Here is a 21,172-nt window from a genome sequence, read left to right as displayed (position 1 = left end):
TCCTTCCCAAATCCTAGACCCACCTAAAAGACCGATGTGATCCCGGAGTTGGAAGTAGAATTCTTCGTTTAGTCATTCTCTTTCACAAATAAATAAATAAATAAATAACAATCGAATACATCGCTTTAATAACTCATATGTGTTATTTTGTTATGACTTTCCAAGGTTTAATATTGTTACCTTTGTAGGAAGCTTAGGTCATTACGCTTTCATTGTAGCAATTGGTACGGTAATGGTCGTAATTTTGTTTTGAGTTATTAAAGCGATGTATTCGATTGCTATTTCTTTCTTTTTGTATTTAATTAGGTATGTATTTATGCTAGGGAATAACTCAAGCCCTCCGGGATCACATCGGTCTTTTAGGTGGGTCTAGGATTTGGGAAGGAACTGGCTCTGACTTAGAAGGTACCATCCCGGCCTCACCTGGTGGAAGTGAAGAAAACTAGAGGAAACCTAGTCAAACCAATGACAGCGTGCCGACTTACTACCACCAAATAAAGTCCGTGTTCAACTCTTGAGTGACTAAAGTGATGGCCACGTTTATTTGGGATCAGTGTGGGGTATTAATACTTGCTCTCTAGGCAATGGGTACCACAATTACCTGGATATACCATGCCTCACTACTAAGTGCGTTCTGGGATTCTGTGAAATACCAGAGCGTGGCATGCTGACAAAAGGTGTCCGCCTCCTGGAAAACAACGCACCCGTTTACTACTCGAATGTTGGCCAGACAGATGCACGACCTGGGTATGAAATCCAACATAGTTTGCGTTTTCTTTTGACCGCACACCATATTTATTCCACTTTTTCCCAACCATGTAGTCATTTCCTAGAGGCAAGTACTTTAGCGATGTTGCCACGCTACTTTCTGAAGAGCAGTAATGGATTTTGGACCACTACACCGTACTTCACGTTTGGACCTATAACACAACAACAGTGCAAAGTTAAAAGTTGTACATTGTCACATGACGTACATGGGTATGCAGGATTACTCATGTAAAATTTCATCGCTCTACGATATGTGGAAATGAATCGGAGTAAAATTTTCCCGCACACCTCTCGTTAGCAGGCAAATTTCAAAGAAATCACACCTGTGCAAATTACTCAGAAACTATTGATTTGTGAGCCCCGATTCATATAGGTAAAAACGTTTCAAAGTACTTGCAGAATATCCTCTTTGCAAGGAATGCATCGAATTACTAGTCACCCTGTACATATGTATATATACCGTAAAGAAATGAAAAAAAATGGACATTTTAAATTTCGTATATTTGTATTCTTATGGTTACTTTAATCGCTTAACGTATAAAGGTAACCAAGAAAGTTCTCTCGCCTTTTCACCCACAACCTTCAAACATCGGCATGTCACCTAAGACATACCTGGAAGATCAAAAGTAGTCCCCACCAGCATCGACGACCTTCTGTCAACGTTCTGGAAGGCCATGGATTCCATCGCGGTAGAACTTGGTGAGCCGTGAAGCGAAGAAGGTATCAAGTGCATTTTGCACCTCTACTAGGGATTTAAATTGGCGTCCTCTAAGGTGATTATCCAAGGAATGGACCAGGTGATAATCGGACAGTGTACTGTCCGGAGAGTATGGCGCATGCAATATTGTTCCCATCCAAGGCGTAGAATGGTGTCCCTGGGATTAGTGTTGTCCTGTAACAGGAGCACCTCTTTGCAATTCAGAAGTGCTGGCTCCAGAGTTTTGAGTTCTTCTTAAACACGGCACAACTGCTGACAGTACACAGTTGCATTGATGCTCTGACCAGCTGGTAGCAGTTCGCGGTGCACGATGCCGTGAATAGTCCACCAAATACACAGGAGGACCGTCTTCTGGTGCAGTGCTGGTTTCGGCTGTTTTGAAACCGGTTCATGGGCTGCTAACCATTGATGAAGGCGGTGTGGAGATTCGTACAGACCCACTTCTCATCACATGTCAACACCCTGTCCAGAAATGACTCCTTTCTTGGACGAGACAGCAAATAAACACAGGTGTCTGCTCGCGTTGTCTTCTGGCCCAGAGTCAAATCATGTTTAACCCATCGACCCAACTTGTAGTGCTTCCCAAGTTGATGGAGGTGTTGCCGAATGGTTTCTCCATTCACACTGAACTCTAGTCCGAATTTCTAACATGTTTGGCCATTGTTCGTCTCAATTGCTGCCTGAAGATCTTTATTTTGTACATGTGTTTTTCTTCCGGCACGTGGTGCGTCTTCAAGTGTTTCGTCACCGTCCTTAAACTTGTTAAACCACCATTGCATTGTCCGCGTAGTCACGACACCCACACCAAGTGCCTGGCATATCTTCTGTCCCGCTGCAGCGGCGTTTGACCCAGTTTGAACTCGTACAGCATATACGTCCTTATCACGCTCTGCGGAGGTCTCATGTCCACTCTGTCCTTCACGGAGTAACTGAACTTCCACAACAACAACTGACCTTCGTCTTATCTCCATTCTTTTAACTCACGATGTGAGGGCCAATTGAACACAGACCTCCACAAAAAGCGACAGAACTTTCTTGGTTACCTTTGTACAAAACTTAAAAAGATAGATTCAGTTTCATATATTTTTCTTCTATAATGAAACAATCACTTACGTACAATAAAGTACGTATAATAATAAAATGTGAAGAAAGAACAAGGAATGAGAAAAAAACTAGTATAGTTGTTATGTTAAAGTATATACTAGTCAATAGAAGATAACCCGAAGTATGTTTGGAGTTTTACATTAAGAGGTTAATTAGGTAGAAAGTATATCGAGTGTTCTTTAAAACTGGGTAAGCTTGATGCATTGATAGAGGTAAAATGAATACGAAAACATAATATGACATTTAACTTCCTTGTCTGCTATGGCGATAGGGCTCGGTAAATATATGAGTACTGCACGGGACATGTAAAGATCAGTATTTGATAGAAAAATATCATTATTGTATGGCGTGGAGTAGGGGTAACGTGTGTGTCTGGCAGCCTCTACTCTATCCCCAATAAGAGCTCCTTCGTGGCTAAGCGGTTAGCGTACGCGCCTGTGGCGTGAGAGACCCGGCTTCGATTCCCGCGGGAGCTCATGTGGTTCGGATTCCACGTTAATTAGTAGGTCCACGTCTCATATAGCCTCGCTGCTGAACGGGACGTTAAACTAAAATCAACTCAACTCTATCCCCAATAATAGTAATATATAATAGTAATGTTTTTCTGTTAAACTTATCTTTCTATGTGCCGTGCGATGTTGTTAACTTCCGGCGTGAGCATACAGGAGCTTATAGTTTCACTCCGGGCAACTACTGGGTGAATCTGAATAAAATTTGGTGGGCAATTAGCCCATGGACTAAGGAATAGAGATCGCTATATTTAGTGGACTGGCTCGCCCAGGAACAGGCTCGCTTGACTCGGCTCGCATTGTATTTGGTACTTTATTTCTAGCGGATCCGAACCAAATATGGTGGGCAAATAGCCCATAGTTTAAGGAACAGAGATCACTATATTTGGGGGCTAGGCTTGGCCAGGAACAGGCTCGCTTGGCTCGGCTCGCCTTGTATTTGGTACTTTATTTCTAGGTAACTAGCGGCTGGTTCTAGACCAAATTTCATGGGCATGGTTTAAGAAACAAAGATCGCTATATTTGGTGGCCGAACTCGGGGAGGGAAAGCTCGACTCACCTTGTATATGGTACTTTATTTCTCAGTTACCGTTGGTCATATCTGAACGAAATTTGGTGGTCAAGTAACCCATCATCTAATGAATAAAGATAGCTATACATGGTGTTTCAAAACAACAACGACAACGTTTGGAGGTGATTCCTGACACTAAAACAAGACAAAAAGTATAGACCATCCTGGGTGCACAAATGCTTCCTTTCGGGGTTATAAGCTGTCGAAAACTTGAAAAAACATACATGTTTCAGAATCCTAAGGTACTCATTAAGCATTTTTATAGAGGAAGTTTGGCTACGGTCATGTAATATGAAGTACTCTCCAACTGCCTCTATAAACATTGTTGCGGAAGTCCCGAAGGATTCTGAAATTTGGATATTTGGATAGGGCACATACTAGTTTCTAAGTGAAGTCTTAATCCGACTACAGTAGGTTCCATTGTTTTGGAGCTATGGACCTTTAAAGATCATTTTTTCGTTTTCGGCAGCCTATAACTTCAAAAGGAAGCATTTGTGCACCCAGGATGATGTATACTTTTTGTCTTATCTTGGTGTCAGGAATCACCACCCAAACGTTGTCGGTGTTATTTTGAAACACCCTGTATATGAAGGCCGAGCTTGGCCAGAAGTTCGGCTTGGCGACAGAGGCTGAGTTCCACAGCTTTGCATGCTGGGAGCTCCTGAGTTCGATTCATCTCGGTTTGTATTTTTACAGGACCCTACCGCCGAAAGAAAGTCCCAGAAGTTAAACGTCATATTATGTTTTCGTCTTTTTTACCTTTGGAAGCACACTTCACTGAGCACAAGCACATAGTTTAGAACACCCGATATAAGTTGGAACATTGTAACCCAGTTTTACAATTAATATTTTTTTAAAGTTTAACAGTATTGGTATAAGAAGGAAAAATAGTAGTAAAGGCGAATTTCCATCAAATAAAATAGTAGTCAGTTATTCTTATGTAGAGACAATCTTTTTTCTCTCTCTTATCTTTGTTAGTACCAAAATTAAATTTGTTAACCTACAAGACTGCAGGATCGGGTGATAATCCAGATACTCAGAAATGTTAATTTGTGATATATTAACTACTGCATAGTCTGACATTCTTCACGGAACTCTCCAACGATAGTCTGTAAATAAATAAATCAAAATAATAATAATAAATAAATAAATAAAAAAATAATAAATGTACATTCAATTATTATTTTAGAAATTGGAATACGTATAATCGAGATTGAGTCAGTTTTGATCCGCTAGTGGCGTTCCATGTAAATTGTCAAATTTCAAGAAATTTGCCATGTTTATTAGTAATATTTAAATATTTTAAAAAAAAATGTGTAAAAGAGTAAATTTTATTTCTGTGAACCCGGTTACTGTTTGTAAATACTACAATTACGGACAAAGAAATAGCTTGTAACGAATTAGTAAATATAAATCTATAAATAAATATTTAAGAAGCCATATGTTGCTCTTATTGCAATTTATTTTGGCATTTCGCGCGGAGTCAAATGATTTTGGTGTGCTGAGGGTTAGTTGCTTAAATTTCAATGAAGTGCTTTAATATAGCAGATAGTTCTTTGGTATTATTTTTTAACCCTTTAGAGATGGGGGTGGCATATAAATACAGAGCCGATCGTTCCGTTTAGGAAGGGAGTGGTATATAAATGTAAAATCTGGTGAAAGAGGACGGGTAGGATTTATGAGCCTCAGATGCGTTTAATTTGTCAAATCAATTTATAACCAGTCATAGGCTTGTATGGCCTTTTGAGCGCCCAGTTTTTTCGTCTCTGAAGAAACACTGATAGCCGTCCCTGAAGTATTAATGTGAGAGATGTGATTTTGGTCGATTATTATTATTATTATTATTATTATTATTATTATTATTATTATTATTATTATTACTACTACTACTACTACTACTACTACTACTACTACTACTACTACTACTACTACTACTACTACTACTACTACTACTACTACTACTACTACTACTACTACTACTACTACTACTACTACTACTACTACTACTACTACTACTACTACTACTACTACTACTACTACTACTACTACTACTACTACTACTACTACTACTACTACTACTACTACTACTACTACTACTACTACTACTACTACTACTACTACTACTACTACTACTACTACTACTACTACTACTTCTTCTTCTTCTTCTTCTTCTTCTTCTTCTTCTTTTTAGTAGTAGTAGTTGTTGTTGTTTATTTATTTATTTGAAAATTAAAGGCAATCTTTTATTTAACGTCCCATCACTACGTCCTTTAGATTAAAAGAGAGATGAGTAATGAAAATGTATGATCATGAAATAATTGATGTAAGGAGAATGTGGGAAAACCCCGAGAAAACCCATTGACACGATGTTGTCCATCACAAATTCATATGAACTGGGGTCGAACCAAGAACGGCTCACCTGAAAGGTGAGCGTTCTGCCTCTGTGTCACCGTGTTTTTTTATTATTACTTTCGATAGAACGGTAAATCAAGTAAAGTTACTCTTAAAACTTAATGTATATACGAATTTGATTTGCTCCCTATTTTAGTAGAGATAATACTTGTTTTCTTCCTCTAACAGATTGGATCAGAAGTTTATTTGCTAAGTCATTTAAGAGGTAAAAAGCACCAAGAGTCGATAAAGAGTCAGCATGATGGTAAAGATCCTTCCAGAGAAGAATTGGAATCGTATAACATAAAACATATAATAGATGCTCCGGCAGATAAAATTGATCCAAAAATTGCTTTAGACAAGGAGAGACAAAAAGCCCTGAAGAAACGGTGTAAGAAGATAAGGCTTAGAATGTCAGCAAGGTATGTACAGTGATTGGATTATATAAATTATTCAATATTAGCAAGCCCCGTATTCCAATATATATTTCACAGTAAATACCAAGGTCATTGACATCTCTTTGTAATATATAATATATCGGAAGCCTGTAAAGCTATAAGAAGAATGAAAAATAAGATAAGTATTAAGCAAAAGTAAACAAGCAAATTGACTGAAGTAAGTTACAGTATATGCGAAACTCAGTAGTTGTGAACATCGTCAAATATACCTATAGTAAATGATCACGTGAGTAAGTCTTAACGACAAGTGGGACATAGCGTAAATAATCGTAATTACTTACTAGAAACACAAGCAAAATCCAGCTTTCGATTATAAACGCTAAACTTCACTACAATTATAGTGTATTGGTGAAACTACCGTTAATTAATATAACTGAAGCAGACATTCTTTTTCCGTAATTATATTTGCTCTCATGTATTATTTAGAAATTCTAGAAATGGAAGAGCGCGTTATTCGACCAACCCATACAGAAAGTAACACGTTTAAAAAATCAGGCTTATTGTTTATTGCGTGACATAATGGTTAACCTTCATACTTAGCATAAGGAGGGGTATTTTACAACGTTAGACATAAGTATGGAAATTGAAAAAAAAAGAAAAAACAGACATAGTAGATTATCTGGTACACGAAACAAAGGATAAAGAAAACACACATTTTCTCTCTTTTGATATATATACGCAAATGTTCTACAATTGTTTGTAGTATTTATTCGTTATTATTATTACATGATCTTAAGTTATTGTCAATTGCTATTATTAGTCGATATGTTCTCAGTCCGTACGATATGATTATTGGCTAGAAAGATACAAAATTCTAAGCCAGAAATCGAATCATGTAGGAAGAAAATAAAATAAATAAAATGATATGCTTGAACAATGTATTCCAATCAAATGAAAAATATTAGTTTTAAGCTAAAGTTTTTCATTTAAAATCATTGTCTTCTGAATAGTCTGGTTATATAAGTATTAAATTACAAAAGAAATTAAATATGTTGCATCATTGTCAGTATCAAAGGAACAATTTTAATCAAGTAAGTGTTACAAAATAAGAAAAATTAAATGCACAGTTCTGCTTACATTTACTATCATTTATACTATTGTTCATTATTATGCATTATAGTAATATAGGTAACTAATTGATTTGTCCATTACGGGTTCTCATCTGCAAATTTATACTTCAATGATGTTAAAAATGTTGTAAATTAAATTACATACTTTATCCAGATTATTAGTGCTAGGTTTGTTCAGATACACATACATATATACCTTTGTTATATAAACACTCCAAATTGCAAAACACTATTACACACCCACTCATTCTCCTCACAATAAACATTTTGTAATTTAACATACTTCAAATTTCAAAATGCAATAAGCATCAATGTGTGTTTTACACAGACAAGCTACAAATAGAGAAGTCGAGTAAATGTTTCTGAGTCAGATCATGTACCACCCAAACATCGATATTTTTTATTTATTTATTTATTTATTTATTTTTGCTAGCTTTCTCCGAAACACAACGTTACATTAAATTATCTTTTAAAATTATTTCATAATCATAGTTCGCATGCATCGTTAACTCAAGATCGTAACAAGTTGAAATGATGTTGAGCAACTGTGAATTATAACTCGAAGGAACCATCTACAGCAACACAAGGTCGGTTTTGTTGCAAAACCTATTATCTTTTTCGTGTAATTTCGCTACCGTTTCAATATTGGTTGTGATAACAAACCCAGCAAAGGTTTCCCTAAACAATCAATTTCGGTTCCGGAACCAAAATCAATTTTCTCAGAAAATCAATTTGAGTTCCGAGCCGAGGAAATAGGTTCCGGTTCCTGAACAGGCACTTAATAGTAATCCTTCTATGCTAATCGATTTCATTACCATTAACAACCCTGGTATCATCATTATATTTTCTTGTAGTTAACAGTAAAGCGACATGTTTTGAAGTATTATTATTTTGTTCAAGGGGGCAGGAGTATGAATCTAAAAGAGAGAACTCCCAGAAGGTTGATTCGCCAAATAAAACACGCTTGCAGAAGTGTTTGAAGGATGTGGAAAAGCTGCATAACAGCCAGGGTAAAGGTCAGTGGCCGAATAATGCCATTACCTCTCTTGAAAGAGCCCTGGGGGAAATCAACAGAATATTGGAAAAACGGGTAAGAATATTCATTTTTTAAAATAAAATTTGTATTGTAGAACACTCGTATCATTTCACCTAGTTTCATGCTTGAAAAAAAATAATCTGAGTTTCTCAACTTTTAAAAAATTCAATTTACTTTTAAAACGACATATCGAAAGAATTTCGAAGAAAATATGAAGAATCATTTGAGATACCGAGAGTTATACACTAGATTATTATTAATGCAAATTAGTTTCCTCACTTTAGCGACTGCTTAGTTAAGTTTAGTGAATTTTATCCTTTAAACTTCCACATCATGTAGAGTATAATTTTTATTTAATCCATATAGGTTCAAGTTGATGCCATAGTATAAATGTGTATTAAGTACTTTTTAGATTATTGTAACACTGCTGATTAAATGAATCGAATAATTTGAGTGAAAGGGTGCATAGTATAACAAACGGAAGGCAATCAGTGAACCGAACTCAAAAGTTCCTGGCGTTCAAAACTGTGGAACTCAGCTTCTGTTGCCGAGCCGAGGCTGTTTGTGGTCGAGCTTGACCACCAACTATAGCGATCTTTATTCCTTAGATGTTGGCCTACTTGCCCACCAATTTCGTTCAGATCCGACCACTAGTTCCCGACAAATAGTATACCACATACAAGCCTAGCCAAGCCGAGCCTGTCTCTGACCGAGCGCGGCCACCAAATATAGCAATCTTTCATTTTTAGACGATAGGTTATTTGCCCATTAAACTTGAGGCTGACCTCATGAGTTATTTGGTTTTCTAGAAATTGATCTATTATTTAGTTTTATTATAGTAGATTTAGATCTATATTTGATCGATTTAGTATTATTTAATATTTTTATGACAATTACATCATTTAATTACATGGCATAAGTTGTCATTTAATTACACAATCATGAATTACATAATACAGTCCATCCAGATATTTTTATACAATTTATTTATAATTAATTTGCCGAATTTTGGTAAATTAATTAATGCTTCCTATTTTAAAGAAGTATCTTTTATAATTTTGCCATTATTTTTATTTATAACAGTTAAATTAACTTGCCGTGTAATGTGGGTACCTGTCATCACAGCATACACTTTCTCAGGTTGCGGATCGAGAGGAAGGTCTCTAGATAAAGAGCTTAGCTGCGAGTATATTGAATAAGCACTCGCGAACACGCGACAAGGGGTGGTCCTTCAGCTTGGGAGTCGGGCAAGAAACCCCGAACCAGGACTGATAACTTGGCTCGACCTCAGCGAAGTAATATGAACGTGAGATTTGGAACATGAAATATAAGAAGTATTTATAGGGTAGGTGCGTTAAAAGTCGTAACGATGAGTTACATAAATATAGGATGGATCTAGTAGGAGTTCGGGAAGTTAGATTGGAAGGAAAGGGAGCAGTGAAGTCTGGAAATTTTGTGCTCTTTTACGGGGAGGAAAATAAAAAATTACAACTAGGAACAAGGTTTTTCTTCCACAAACTAATAAAATTAGCAATTAAACAAGTTGGATTTGTTAGTAACACACTTTCTTTTATTACTTTTTACGGTCGGCCGGTGCGAGCGGTTCCGGGTTCGATTCCCGGTGGGGGCACTCAGTCGAAAAAGTGCAAAAAGCTTTTTCAGGCCAGTCATCCTAAATGAGGTTTTCCTCATTCACACTAGGCAGATGCCGGGGTGGAACCAAACATATAGGTCCCAGCCGCTTCCTTCCTCCCCTAATCCTTTCTTCCTTCCCTTTCTCCGGATAATGTGCTTGCCGAGGGACGTCATCCTTTATACGTGACTGCTAAATGGCCTTAGATGCCGAAAGCCCAGAAATCGAAATCCTTATTCTAATCTTTACGGTCGGAGGTGTGATAGTATTGTTCTAAATGTACATGCCCCAACAGAAGATAAGTGTGATGATAAAAAAGAAAGTTTTTACGAAGTAGAATGGGGGTCATTCCTTACAAATTCACCAGATTCATGTTGCTTCATAGTCAGATTTGGCTTTTTTTTTTTTTTTTACTGAAAGATAGTGTGGTCTAGGTAAGAGAAATGCGATATGAGAGTTTTTTTTTTTTTAATAGATACTGCAGAAAATACAGGATGTTCAAAAAGTGACGAATTTCTCCAAATTGGCCGTTTCTGAAAAACACCCTACGACAGAAAAAGAGCCATATCTCAAAAACTATTTGACTAGTTGTAATTATTTTGGTCTTATTTGAAAGTGGAAGGTCTGTACAAACCGAAAATGTCATTTTTGCATGCGCAACTTCAAAAATTTCCAAAAATCTTGTGAAATAGAAAAAAAAAAATAACATCCGAAATGACAATTTTTTAAATGGTGAATCCCAGCTGATAAAACAAAATAATTTGGTATACCACCTTATCAACACATACACAATAACATAAAAAAATAAAATAAAAAGGTATTATTTCTGAAATAAAATTATCACAATTTTATTGTGCCCTTAACTGATTGCTGTCTGACGCTTTAGAAGAGTCCATATTTCTGCAAACACTACATATGTGTCACAAATTGAACAGTTCTAGCACACCAGAAAATATGTGAAAGTACGTCAGTACTGTGTAAGAATTAACACTCACATAATAGAAGGCAAATGCTCCAATTATACATCGTTATTAACAATGATATACCATGATAATTACAGTATGTCCAAAAAAGACGATGGTATGAAGGTACAGCATGTAGAAGCTCCCACCGAGAAACACTTACAAATTCTGCTTCTGAAAGAGGGACACGATATTGGCAGTATCTTCTGCACTGATGTTAAATGTTCATCCTGTTGATGTGATGGGAACATTGATGATCTTCAAGACATGGCCTGTGATGATCCAGCATTTGTTAGGAGTTGACCAGGTGTAAGACAGAGAGGACCATTAGGATGCATGAACTGTACTGTTACATTACCATTTTCTTGTGAAATATCAATGATCTTTCCCAACCACCATTTTCCACAATAAACACAAGCTACGTACTGCTCTACTTGTAACTCAGTAACTTTGGGCGTACATGTTCCCTTTTACCCAAGTGTACATTGTGTGAATGAAGAGAACTAGAAACTCTGCGCACTTGAATTATTAGGGAATTCGGTATAGGGATGAAGCTATGATAGTGCCTGATACCTGTGTATTAGTGTATCTTTTCTCCAAAGCAGTGGAAGAAGCAGCTATTTCTGATTATGAAACATACAACATTTTGATGCCAGTGATATTCTTGTCTGCATAATTGAAGAGATCTTCAGGAGTTAATATCGTATTATCTTTTGGGTGTTTAAGATTGTTGTGAGTAGCCATTCGTTTCACAGTTGCACTAATACCATCACATGCAGGTTTTCCATGGCTTGTGCCAAAGAAATGCCATTTTGTGCCAAAGAAATGCCATTTTGCCATGATCTTCCAGATGGTAGCATAAATTTGTAAGATTTTTGTAATTTTTTATACTGTGCAGCTGAGCCATCGCTGAAATTCAAAATATGGGCCACTTCCGGAACAACATATCTAATGTGAGCAACAATGTGTTTCTGAAATGACCAAAATGTATTTGTATCATGTTGCAAGCAGTCACTTATTCCACACATACAGAGATGACAGACCAAGAAGCATCTCTGTAATAACCCAGAAACGGATAAACCGTAGCTTGACAAGTAGTCCAATGGAAACTCTGAATGGAATCTTGAATTACAGCGGAGTAATTTTCAGAGAAATCAGCAATAATGATAACTGTTTCTTGTGTTATGTTCTCCCTTGATATTTGCAAGAAAGAAAGAAAAAAAAAAAAAGAAAGAAAGAAAAAAGTGCTCTGACATTTAGAAATGAAGTTATGAGCTGTAAGTTTCGAAAGATTGGTAACCAGTTTGTCAATAAAGTCATCCCATGGCTGTTCTATGCATGCAATAGTTGATCTGTACGTTTCTTCCCACTGGTAGTACTTTATAGTATTTACAAGGTAAATATTTCAGATTGCAGCAGTTCTGACTTGACAAACTATGCAGATCGAACAGTTTTTGCAGCGATGAATCATGCATTCCTCATTCTCCAATGTACAAACGAATTTTTGGAGCATACCCTTATAATCTTGTAAGTGTATGGCTTGTAGCATCAACTTGACATTTTGATGGTATTTACATATACAGACGGAATGTATTCCACGTCTTACAGTGGTCATACGGGGTTACGGGCACAGACACACAATCCTTTTTCCTAGCACAAACTCGACTTACATCATGTGTCACAGTCTGAACATGTAGGAGTGCATGGCGTTGGAACACTGTGTAACTCATGAGGAGGAACGTGTAATAGATTTGCTGCGGTTTGAACACATTTTGCACTTAAATCTAACAATTTCTTTTTCATGTATTGTGTGCGCCTTTTTCTGAATAGTTTCTTAACTTTGAGAGGTGAACAGCCAACAGCAGTGACGGAGGTGTTTAGTCCCTCTAGACACGTACTTGGTTCAGAAAACTTTACATCTTCAGAATATGAAGCACATATATATCTTGCTTCGTTTTACCTACAGTAGTAAAAATATTTTGGTAGCATTGAATGCACAGTTTCTGTCCTGGTGCAGTGTTCAAATTTGTAAGGTTGACTTCACACAACATTTTCATTGTTATTAAGAGATTTCTTTCGTGGTTTATGAGGATGCAGATTCAGAGGGTCACAATATCATCTTTGCTTATGTTCATATTTTGTGAGGTATTCTGTCTTGTAACTCTCACAAATATGTAGTGAACCAAAGTCACCTGTTCTTAATTTAAGAAGTTCTTGGTTTTCTGTACTTAAACTATACACAGAGTATAATGACTGTATCTCCATATGCTCACCACTACAAAGGAAACCAGTCACCATTGTTACCCACCCAAACAATGCCAGCACTCATTATACTGTACAAGTTTGGACTTGTTTCTCATGTAGCTAAGTAGTTTTGTTAATTACCCACAGATGGCAGAAGTGAACAGTGTACATTCTTCACATATTCAATAGATGGCTCTGATTCATTCAAGCCTCGGGAAAGAAAAGGAGCAAGTGTAAGGGAAGATACTATAAAATGTGTTCAAGAATTTTACCTACATAATGATATAAGTCGAGTGTGCTGGTAGAAAGGATTGTGTATCTGTGCCAGTTGAGAATGGAAAGATCTTGAAGCAGAAGAGGCTATTATTGCTCAACTTAAAGAAAATCTTCACATATTTTAAGGAGAAACATTCACTAGAATATTATTGGATTTTCTAACTTTTGCCAGTTACGTTCCAAGGATTGTGACCCTACATATCATCACAATGTCACGTTGATGCTGCAAGCAATTCAGATAAAGATTATAAGGATATGCTCCAAAAATTAATTCAAGAGACGATAGAGTACATGTCTTTGCGAAAATACAAACTCTTCTAAAGCGTCAGACAGCAACCAGGTAAGGGTACAATAAAATTGTGATAATTTTATTGTCAGAAATAATATCTTTTCAATTTTTTTTTTTTTTTGTTATTGTGTTATTGTGTATGTGTTGATAAGGTGATATACCAAATTATTTTGTTTTACCACCTGGGATTCACCATTTAAAAAATTGTCATTTCGTGTGTTATTTTGGTTAGTATATATATCATTACAACTGGTCAAATAGTTTTTAAGATATAGCTTTTTTTTTTTTTTTTGTCGTAAGGTGTTTTTCAGAAACGGTCAATTTGGAAAAAATTTTTCACTTTTTTGAACAATATGTATTTTCTGCAGTATCTATTAAAAGACTCTCATATTGCATTTCTCTTACCTAGATCACACTATCTTTCAGAAAAAAAAAAAAAAAAAAAAAAAAAAAAAAAAAAAAAAAAAAAAAAAACCAAATCTGTGACTATGAAGCAACAAATGTTTCTTCAATCTGGTTAATTCATATGGAATGACCCATGGGTGTTTGACCAACCCCCGCGATACCGTATGAAAATTTTATTACAAGATTTCACGGAGTTCTTTCACGGAGGTAATATAATTTCCGGTTTTAACGTTGATCACTATATAGTAAAAGCGGTAACAGTTCGCGAGAAGCGGTGTTCTTCAATCTATCATGCGTTCCAGGGATCAAACATCGTGTGTAATTGCAAATACATTTAATAGGACTGCAAGATGACCCATTTCATTATACATAATACCACGTCGACTGCAGGGGTGGTGATCTCTTTACCCGACGGTTATCACGCTGTATTTTATTGTGTACCACAATGTAATGAAACAGGCAATGTATGAAGTGGAGGCAGTTTGAATATTCTTTAGGATTCATAATCCAATGGAAAATTTAGAGTGCCTTGACTTCTACAATGCAAATGACCGGCTATGACTTCCAGAACAAGGAACACTCAGAAAGAATGTGCAAGAATGTTGACATGACGGAAAAATCATATAAATACTACCGGATTCTCTTCCGGGTATGGGAAGTTCTATTTTGACGCCGAAACTCTGCGAGTCAGATTATTCATAATTAGTTTTGTTACTCCGTCATTCTGTCCATCAGAGGTTCTGCTCGTCATAGTTACCAAAAGTAAGTGATTATGCATTGTCTTCTCTAGTCTTTAAGTCATACCAGTCCATATCATGCTCTGTAGTCATTCAGTTATTCAAGATCAGTTCATTAAATCCTTATTCTAAATTATTTCTGTGTTGTCGAATTTTATCTTTGAATTTCTACTCCCATGTTTCTAATTCTGAGCTACGCTATCTACGCCCCCAAGACTTGCATTAATTTAAATTACTTCTTGGAGGAATTGGGTGGATGTTAAGGCCATTCTGTAGTTTTCATGTATGAGAATTGTTTGGGGTTCGCGACCCAGACAAGAGATCTCCGTTCGACATGCCTCCAGAAGTTTCTAACTGCCTTTTACGTCACAAAACCGGTTACGTTTAAGGTAGATTGCAAACCTATTTTTAAGGTTTTAGCAATTTTGTTGATACTCGCACGTCGTCAGTGCCGGTTGCGGTGATTCCAAGAACATGACTAGGTCGAGGAGTGGGTTGCGTTTTCTTCTTCCGTGGAAGCAGTCAGTCTGAGTAGTGATTCTGGGCGTACACTCATTTGGCGACAGGGGGAACACGCAGTGAACCTAAGAACATTGTCGAACATGATCCCATTTTAGTAGTCCGGTGGTCTTGTTTAGGTAGGCATAATGTTATATGAGCATACTGACCTCCCAATTTTTAAACATGATATATTCACTGGTCGCATTATTGTGGCACTCCTTCCCCATGTGCGTCTTTTCAAAAGTGCAGTCGACCCCGACTTAATATTTACGAATGATAATGTGCGACCGCATCGAATAACGCAGGTAGCGGAGCCCTTGAAACGAGAGGATATTCTGCAAATGGGTTGGCCTGCCAGTTCCTCCAACTTGAATTTTATTGACAACGCGTAGGACGCTACGGGGAAACATCTTACAGCACCAAGGACTATGCAGCAACAGCGCTGGTGAAGGAATGGACTCACAACACATCATTACCAATCTTGTGAGCAACATGAGAGCACATTGTAAAGCATGCATCGCTGTCCGTTGTAATCGCACACCCTTCTAAGAACCAGTTCACTCCACCAGTAATGTCACGGGGACATCATGAGTGCATTGCCTACAGTATCACCCTCTATATATTAATATTGTCTCTATATATTTTTTGTTCTGATCACATGTCTTTGTCATTTTTTGTATCATACTGTAGGATTACTTTCCGTGTATAGTTCATCGATCTATGTCATATGGGAACGACACAGCATGCGAAACGTACTTTCGTCCTTAAGTTTTGCACGACAGAGTAGAAAATGATATAAAAAGAAAGGGAAAACGATTGAAAAAGCTACTATTCGTATACTGCGAATAGTTTTGTAACATTGTATGTTCTATACATATGAATAAAAAAATCTCCATATTGTTATAAACAAAAGTTGCCAAAATTTAGTTCTTTCGTAAAATCAGAAAAATCATTCTTTATGGTGGATAGTTGTAGTCGTATATCCGCTTCTGCGTTCAGTCTGTTTTGATAGATACATACATAAACGATCCAGTCTCAGTCTCACATAAGTACGTACTTACAAAAAGAAAGCAGCATTTCAACAGCTTTCTTTGATAACCCTGGATAGTCTATTCTTAGATTGTGCTAAAAATCTGGCAGAGATATCTTCATGAATTGAGATAGCAAGAGTGAATCGGACGTGAATTCTATTAATGCTTCTATTCTTCAGAGATAAAGTAAGAAGGTTTCACTTTGATATCCAATAAGTTTTTAGCCATAAGTGTTGACAATAGTATTCACTCTTCTCTTCTGGAAAGTACTGCTCTGTCGTGCAAATCCTCCAGATGCTTAATAATTTCTTCATTGATTTACTCAAGATCTAGCAAAGTTCCGTCGTTCTCCTCCAGGAAGTATATCAGTGTAAAAAGCTGTCAGATTCACTGCTGGCGGCACTTCCGATCCAGAACTGTCATTTGCTTTGAAGGGTGTGAGTTTATCCACTGCGGTATACATATTTGCATTTTGTCCGTGTAAAGACAGCTAAATATGCAAGTCTAAACATCCATTGTTGATCGTCCAAACGATTGTCCAACTCGAAATGGTAATCCGTGGAGAAATCCCTCTCCTCAACTCTTAGTTCAATGAGTCCGCTTACAGTTTTACTGCGAGAAAGTTGTCTTACTTCCATATGGAGAATCGGGGATTTCCATGCCCTTACAAAGAGTTTTGAAGTGTCGTGAGTTTAGTGGTTTAGACTTGAATTTATGAATGATTCTAACTGCTTCATGAAGGACGGTTTTATGAGAATTTCGCATTTTTAATGGGGCTAATGCTTGACAGTGCAAAATACAATGACTGCTTTTGCAGATTTTGCAACTGCTTTTATGAGCGATACGGCACCAACTGTTTTTCCCACCATTGCCTTCGCACCATCCGTATAAACATCAGTGCGGTTGTTTCCTGATATACGACTCTCTACCAAGTACTCATCAATAATTCTGAAAATTTCAGATCCGGCTGTGTTAGCTGTAAGCAGTATACATAATAGTATATCTTCTTTGAACACCTCTTCGTAAGGATAATGGACAAATACAACTGCCACATGTGCTACATCGGTTGTCTCATCTATTTGTAGCAAATGGAGATGATATGAACCGACGATTCAATTCTTTCTTAACATGGTTTACCATATCTGCAATGGACCGAGTACTGTATCATTTTGAAAGTGGTACCGACGATGACTGTTTAGCCACCCTTTCATTAATCATGCAGCTAACCATGTTAATCGAGTCAAGTTTTATTGGTTTTTCAGGTATTGTGTGCGTCTCACTTGTCTAAGCCACTCTATACCTTACATCGAAATATACTTTTGTTGCTTTTTCATTTATACTGTCAGATGTCTGAGCTAAGCCTTTTTGTGAATTTAATAGTTCAAGACATTTTCTCTTTAAAGAAATCTACTTATCGTGAAATTCAGGATGGTTTCTCTCTGAATGATGACCTAATTTTGAAGGTGCCCTGAAATTATTAGGCACAATTCTACGATGATATTACGCACTGATGACAATTTTCAGCATCCATGAAACCCAATGCTAATTTTCATCATACGCCTCTCCACATTTTCAGACGATCGGCATTTGCTATCTAAAGTAGGTTCGTGGGTTCCGTCTGCCTTTTGTCATGCATTTGTCCAGGAACAGTTGAGCATGTAGATATCACTTGGACGTTGTTTTAACGATCCTGTTTTTAGTCATCGATCCATGTTTGATAAAATTAAAGTCAAAAGTTAGAATAGCGAAATTTAAACAAAGGCTGCTTCGGAAGACAATTATAGTTGTAAGAAACTCTGTCTTACTTCGCTTCATTGCAGTAGAGGCCAAAACCGTTGTCCTTTGTTTTGGGGAATACTCCTTGAGACGTTTTCCTCCAATTAACTGTAAGAAAAATACAAGTCGCGCGTTTTGTGCACAGGAATTAAAATATATTCGTACATTGTTGACCCACTTCTACATTTAGAAACGCTGGCCTTCGCATTCTTTAATTTTAAATAATCTGTATTAGCAGAAGAAAGTTTTATAACATTTCATTACTGTCTTGCCACATGCACTGCTAATGCTCACTGATTTCTACTATATGTATTGGTTATTATGATTTCCTATGTAATTTTCAGGAACTAGTTTAAATTTCATATATATTAATTTCTGGACCGTAGGATCAATTTCTGTTGGGATCAAATGATTTGCTAGTAGACCTTTATGTGTAGTGTTAGAAAAACCTTACGAATAGTTTTACACTATTAAAGACTGACTGAACCCCTAGGAATTGTTTTTGAAACCTCGGGATTTTGGAGAACGTACGTTGATAAACGCTGCTTGAAAGGATTAATATATTTGTTCTATAATTCCATTGTCATTTTCACCGTCAGTCCTGTGAATCTAAAATGATATAAATGTAATTCTTCTCTTTTAGAATGCACTGGATCAAGTAGCTTTTCAGGCTCTCGGTGGTTTTGCAGCACTTTCGAATATTTTGAATCTGGCATTGGATAATCCCTCAACGCCGTATTTGCCTACAAAGTAAGTAAATCCATGTAATTGACAAAGCTTTGTGCTTTTCCTGAATCGGGATTCATGTTATAGTTTAGGATCATGTCTCATTTACTCTCTGTATTGAAAAAGGATGTTTAGCTACATTTATACAAATTTCTTTCTGCTTGCTAATTCTTATTTTTTAATAATCGTCTCCATTTAGTAAAAGTAAAATGTTTGAATAAAATTTCTTTGTATTAATCGATTAATTGTATTAAATGAAGATATACAAACAGAAATTAATTACATTATCTATTTAGACAAAACAATAAAAATAAAATAAAATGCATGACGCCTACAAACTATGGAGTGGGGAATGGCAGACAGTAACACTTGAATATATTAAAATGGACAAAATCAAAATAGATAAAATACAGAACAGAAAACTTGCGATCACTTTGCTCCCGGCAACAACAAAACTAGTTTTAGGCTTAAGTTGTTGACGGGGTATAAACTGTTGTTTGTATTTAAAGACACTTAGTCTGGAGTGTACGAAGTTATATGTGGATTACTAATACCTATATATGTATGTAAACGCAACTTAAATACAATAATAAAGAAGAATTTTGCGAGCCATAAGAAGAGAATTCAACAATTTCAAGTTTGTCAAAGCAAAATCATAATTGATGTAAGCGCACCCCCTTCCCCCCCCAAAAAAGAAAAAGAAAACACCTTACTCTAGAACTAACATCAGTGCGTTTCTGTTGATACAGATTAAGTTTCACTGGTAACACGTGATTAAAACCCGTCATCGCAGTCACATTATTATTGCAGTTAGCGGGAATGTATGTGCCAGTCGATTCTGTGGTAATAATTCGTCAAGATTAGTGGAAGCAAAGATGTGAAAGAATTACAAAGAATACCATTTTGTTTGGTTTCTGTAACACACGGTAAAATGAAGTTGTTGCCTTGTTTCAAATCATACTGTCCAACGTGTCTACAAAGAATGGCCTAGCACGCCTGTGAATGCAAATAGATCTCAGAAATATGGTCGCAAAAAGATCTAATCCAGGGTACACCGTCGTAATTGACTCCTGGCCAAGGAAATAACTTTGAGACCAGAGAAAAATCGCTTCAGTCCGTGAATGCAGGTTCATCTTAGCGAACTTCCTGAAGTATATTGCGAAGGGAACGTAATTCAATTGATTTGGATCTAGTACTAGAGGTTGTTTCTTTTGTGATGCATAAAACTGCACGTCTCCAATGGGTTCAAAAACTCAGACACTGGTATGTAACGGACTGAAAATATGTATTGTGATCCGACGAGTCTTGTTTTTGTCTGTATTCCAGTGATTCATGACATCAAGTGTCCCAGAAATCCAATGAAGCATTTGACTTTCAGTGTGTGAAGGGTGTAGTTCTGTGATGGCGCTGGGATGATTTTCGTAGCGTGACTCGGGCTCACTCATATGTTCACAAGTGAATGTGAACATGAACCAGCAAATGTATTTTGATATTCTTAATGACCATGTGTTACTATTTCTCCAATGTTTTTATGATGAAGTTGCAGTGGACCATCACGTCTTTCAAGATGAAACTGCCGTATGGTTTGAGAAACATTTACCCTGTTGCATGATTTGACATGCAAAGTCCACAAATTTAAATCCGATTGAAAATCTGTTTGACTAATTGAATTAGCGGCTGAAGCATGGAAATAGGCACTTCCGTACGTTGCTGGGACTACGGAATCTATTGATGATTGGGTGGATTTATATTAATGTTGCATACCTGCAACACATCGTGGAATCACATTCAAACACTCCAGGTGGTTATTAATGCCAGAAGCGATTACATGGTGTTACGTACGCTCTGGAGAGGGCGGTTAATTTTCTGTCCGGTGTGCTTACGTAACCTTCATGAGTTGCTGTCGCACACATCTAAATCATGTTTTACGTACAGGGAGGGAATCGTGTATTCAATAGTGACGTAGG

The 21,172-nt window shown here is 36.8% G+C and overlaps 1 protein-coding gene across 2 annotated transcripts in view; it reads left to right on the top strand.

Moving 5' to 3' along the window:
- ssp3 (SCAPER domain-containing protein short spindle 3) overlaps nucleotides 1-21,172 on the top strand; it is a 522,155-nt gene that overhangs the window by 141,293 nt on the left and 359,690 nt on the right. For both annotated transcript variants that reach the window (XM_081747551.1, XM_081747559.1), the window contains 3 exons: nucleotides 6,251-6,483; nucleotides 8,490-8,679; nucleotides 19,123-19,229. In XM_081747551.1, the coding sequence (XP_081603677.1) occupies nucleotides 6,251-6,483; nucleotides 8,490-8,679; nucleotides 19,123-19,229 (530 nt within the window). The remainder of the gene's footprint in view (nucleotides 1-6,250; nucleotides 6,484-8,489; nucleotides 8,680-19,122; nucleotides 19,230-21,172) is intronic.

The sequence above is a fragment of the Thermobia domestica genome, chromosome 2 (genome assembly GCF_964235325.1).
Source record: "Thermobia domestica chromosome 2, izTheDome1.hap1.1, whole genome shotgun sequence".
Taxonomy (NCBI): domain Eukaryota; kingdom Metazoa; phylum Arthropoda; class Insecta; order Zygentoma; family Lepismatidae; genus Thermobia; species Thermobia domestica.
The sequence above is the reverse complement of the archived record's forward strand: the minus strand, read 5'-3'. Positions and strand labels throughout refer to the sequence as shown.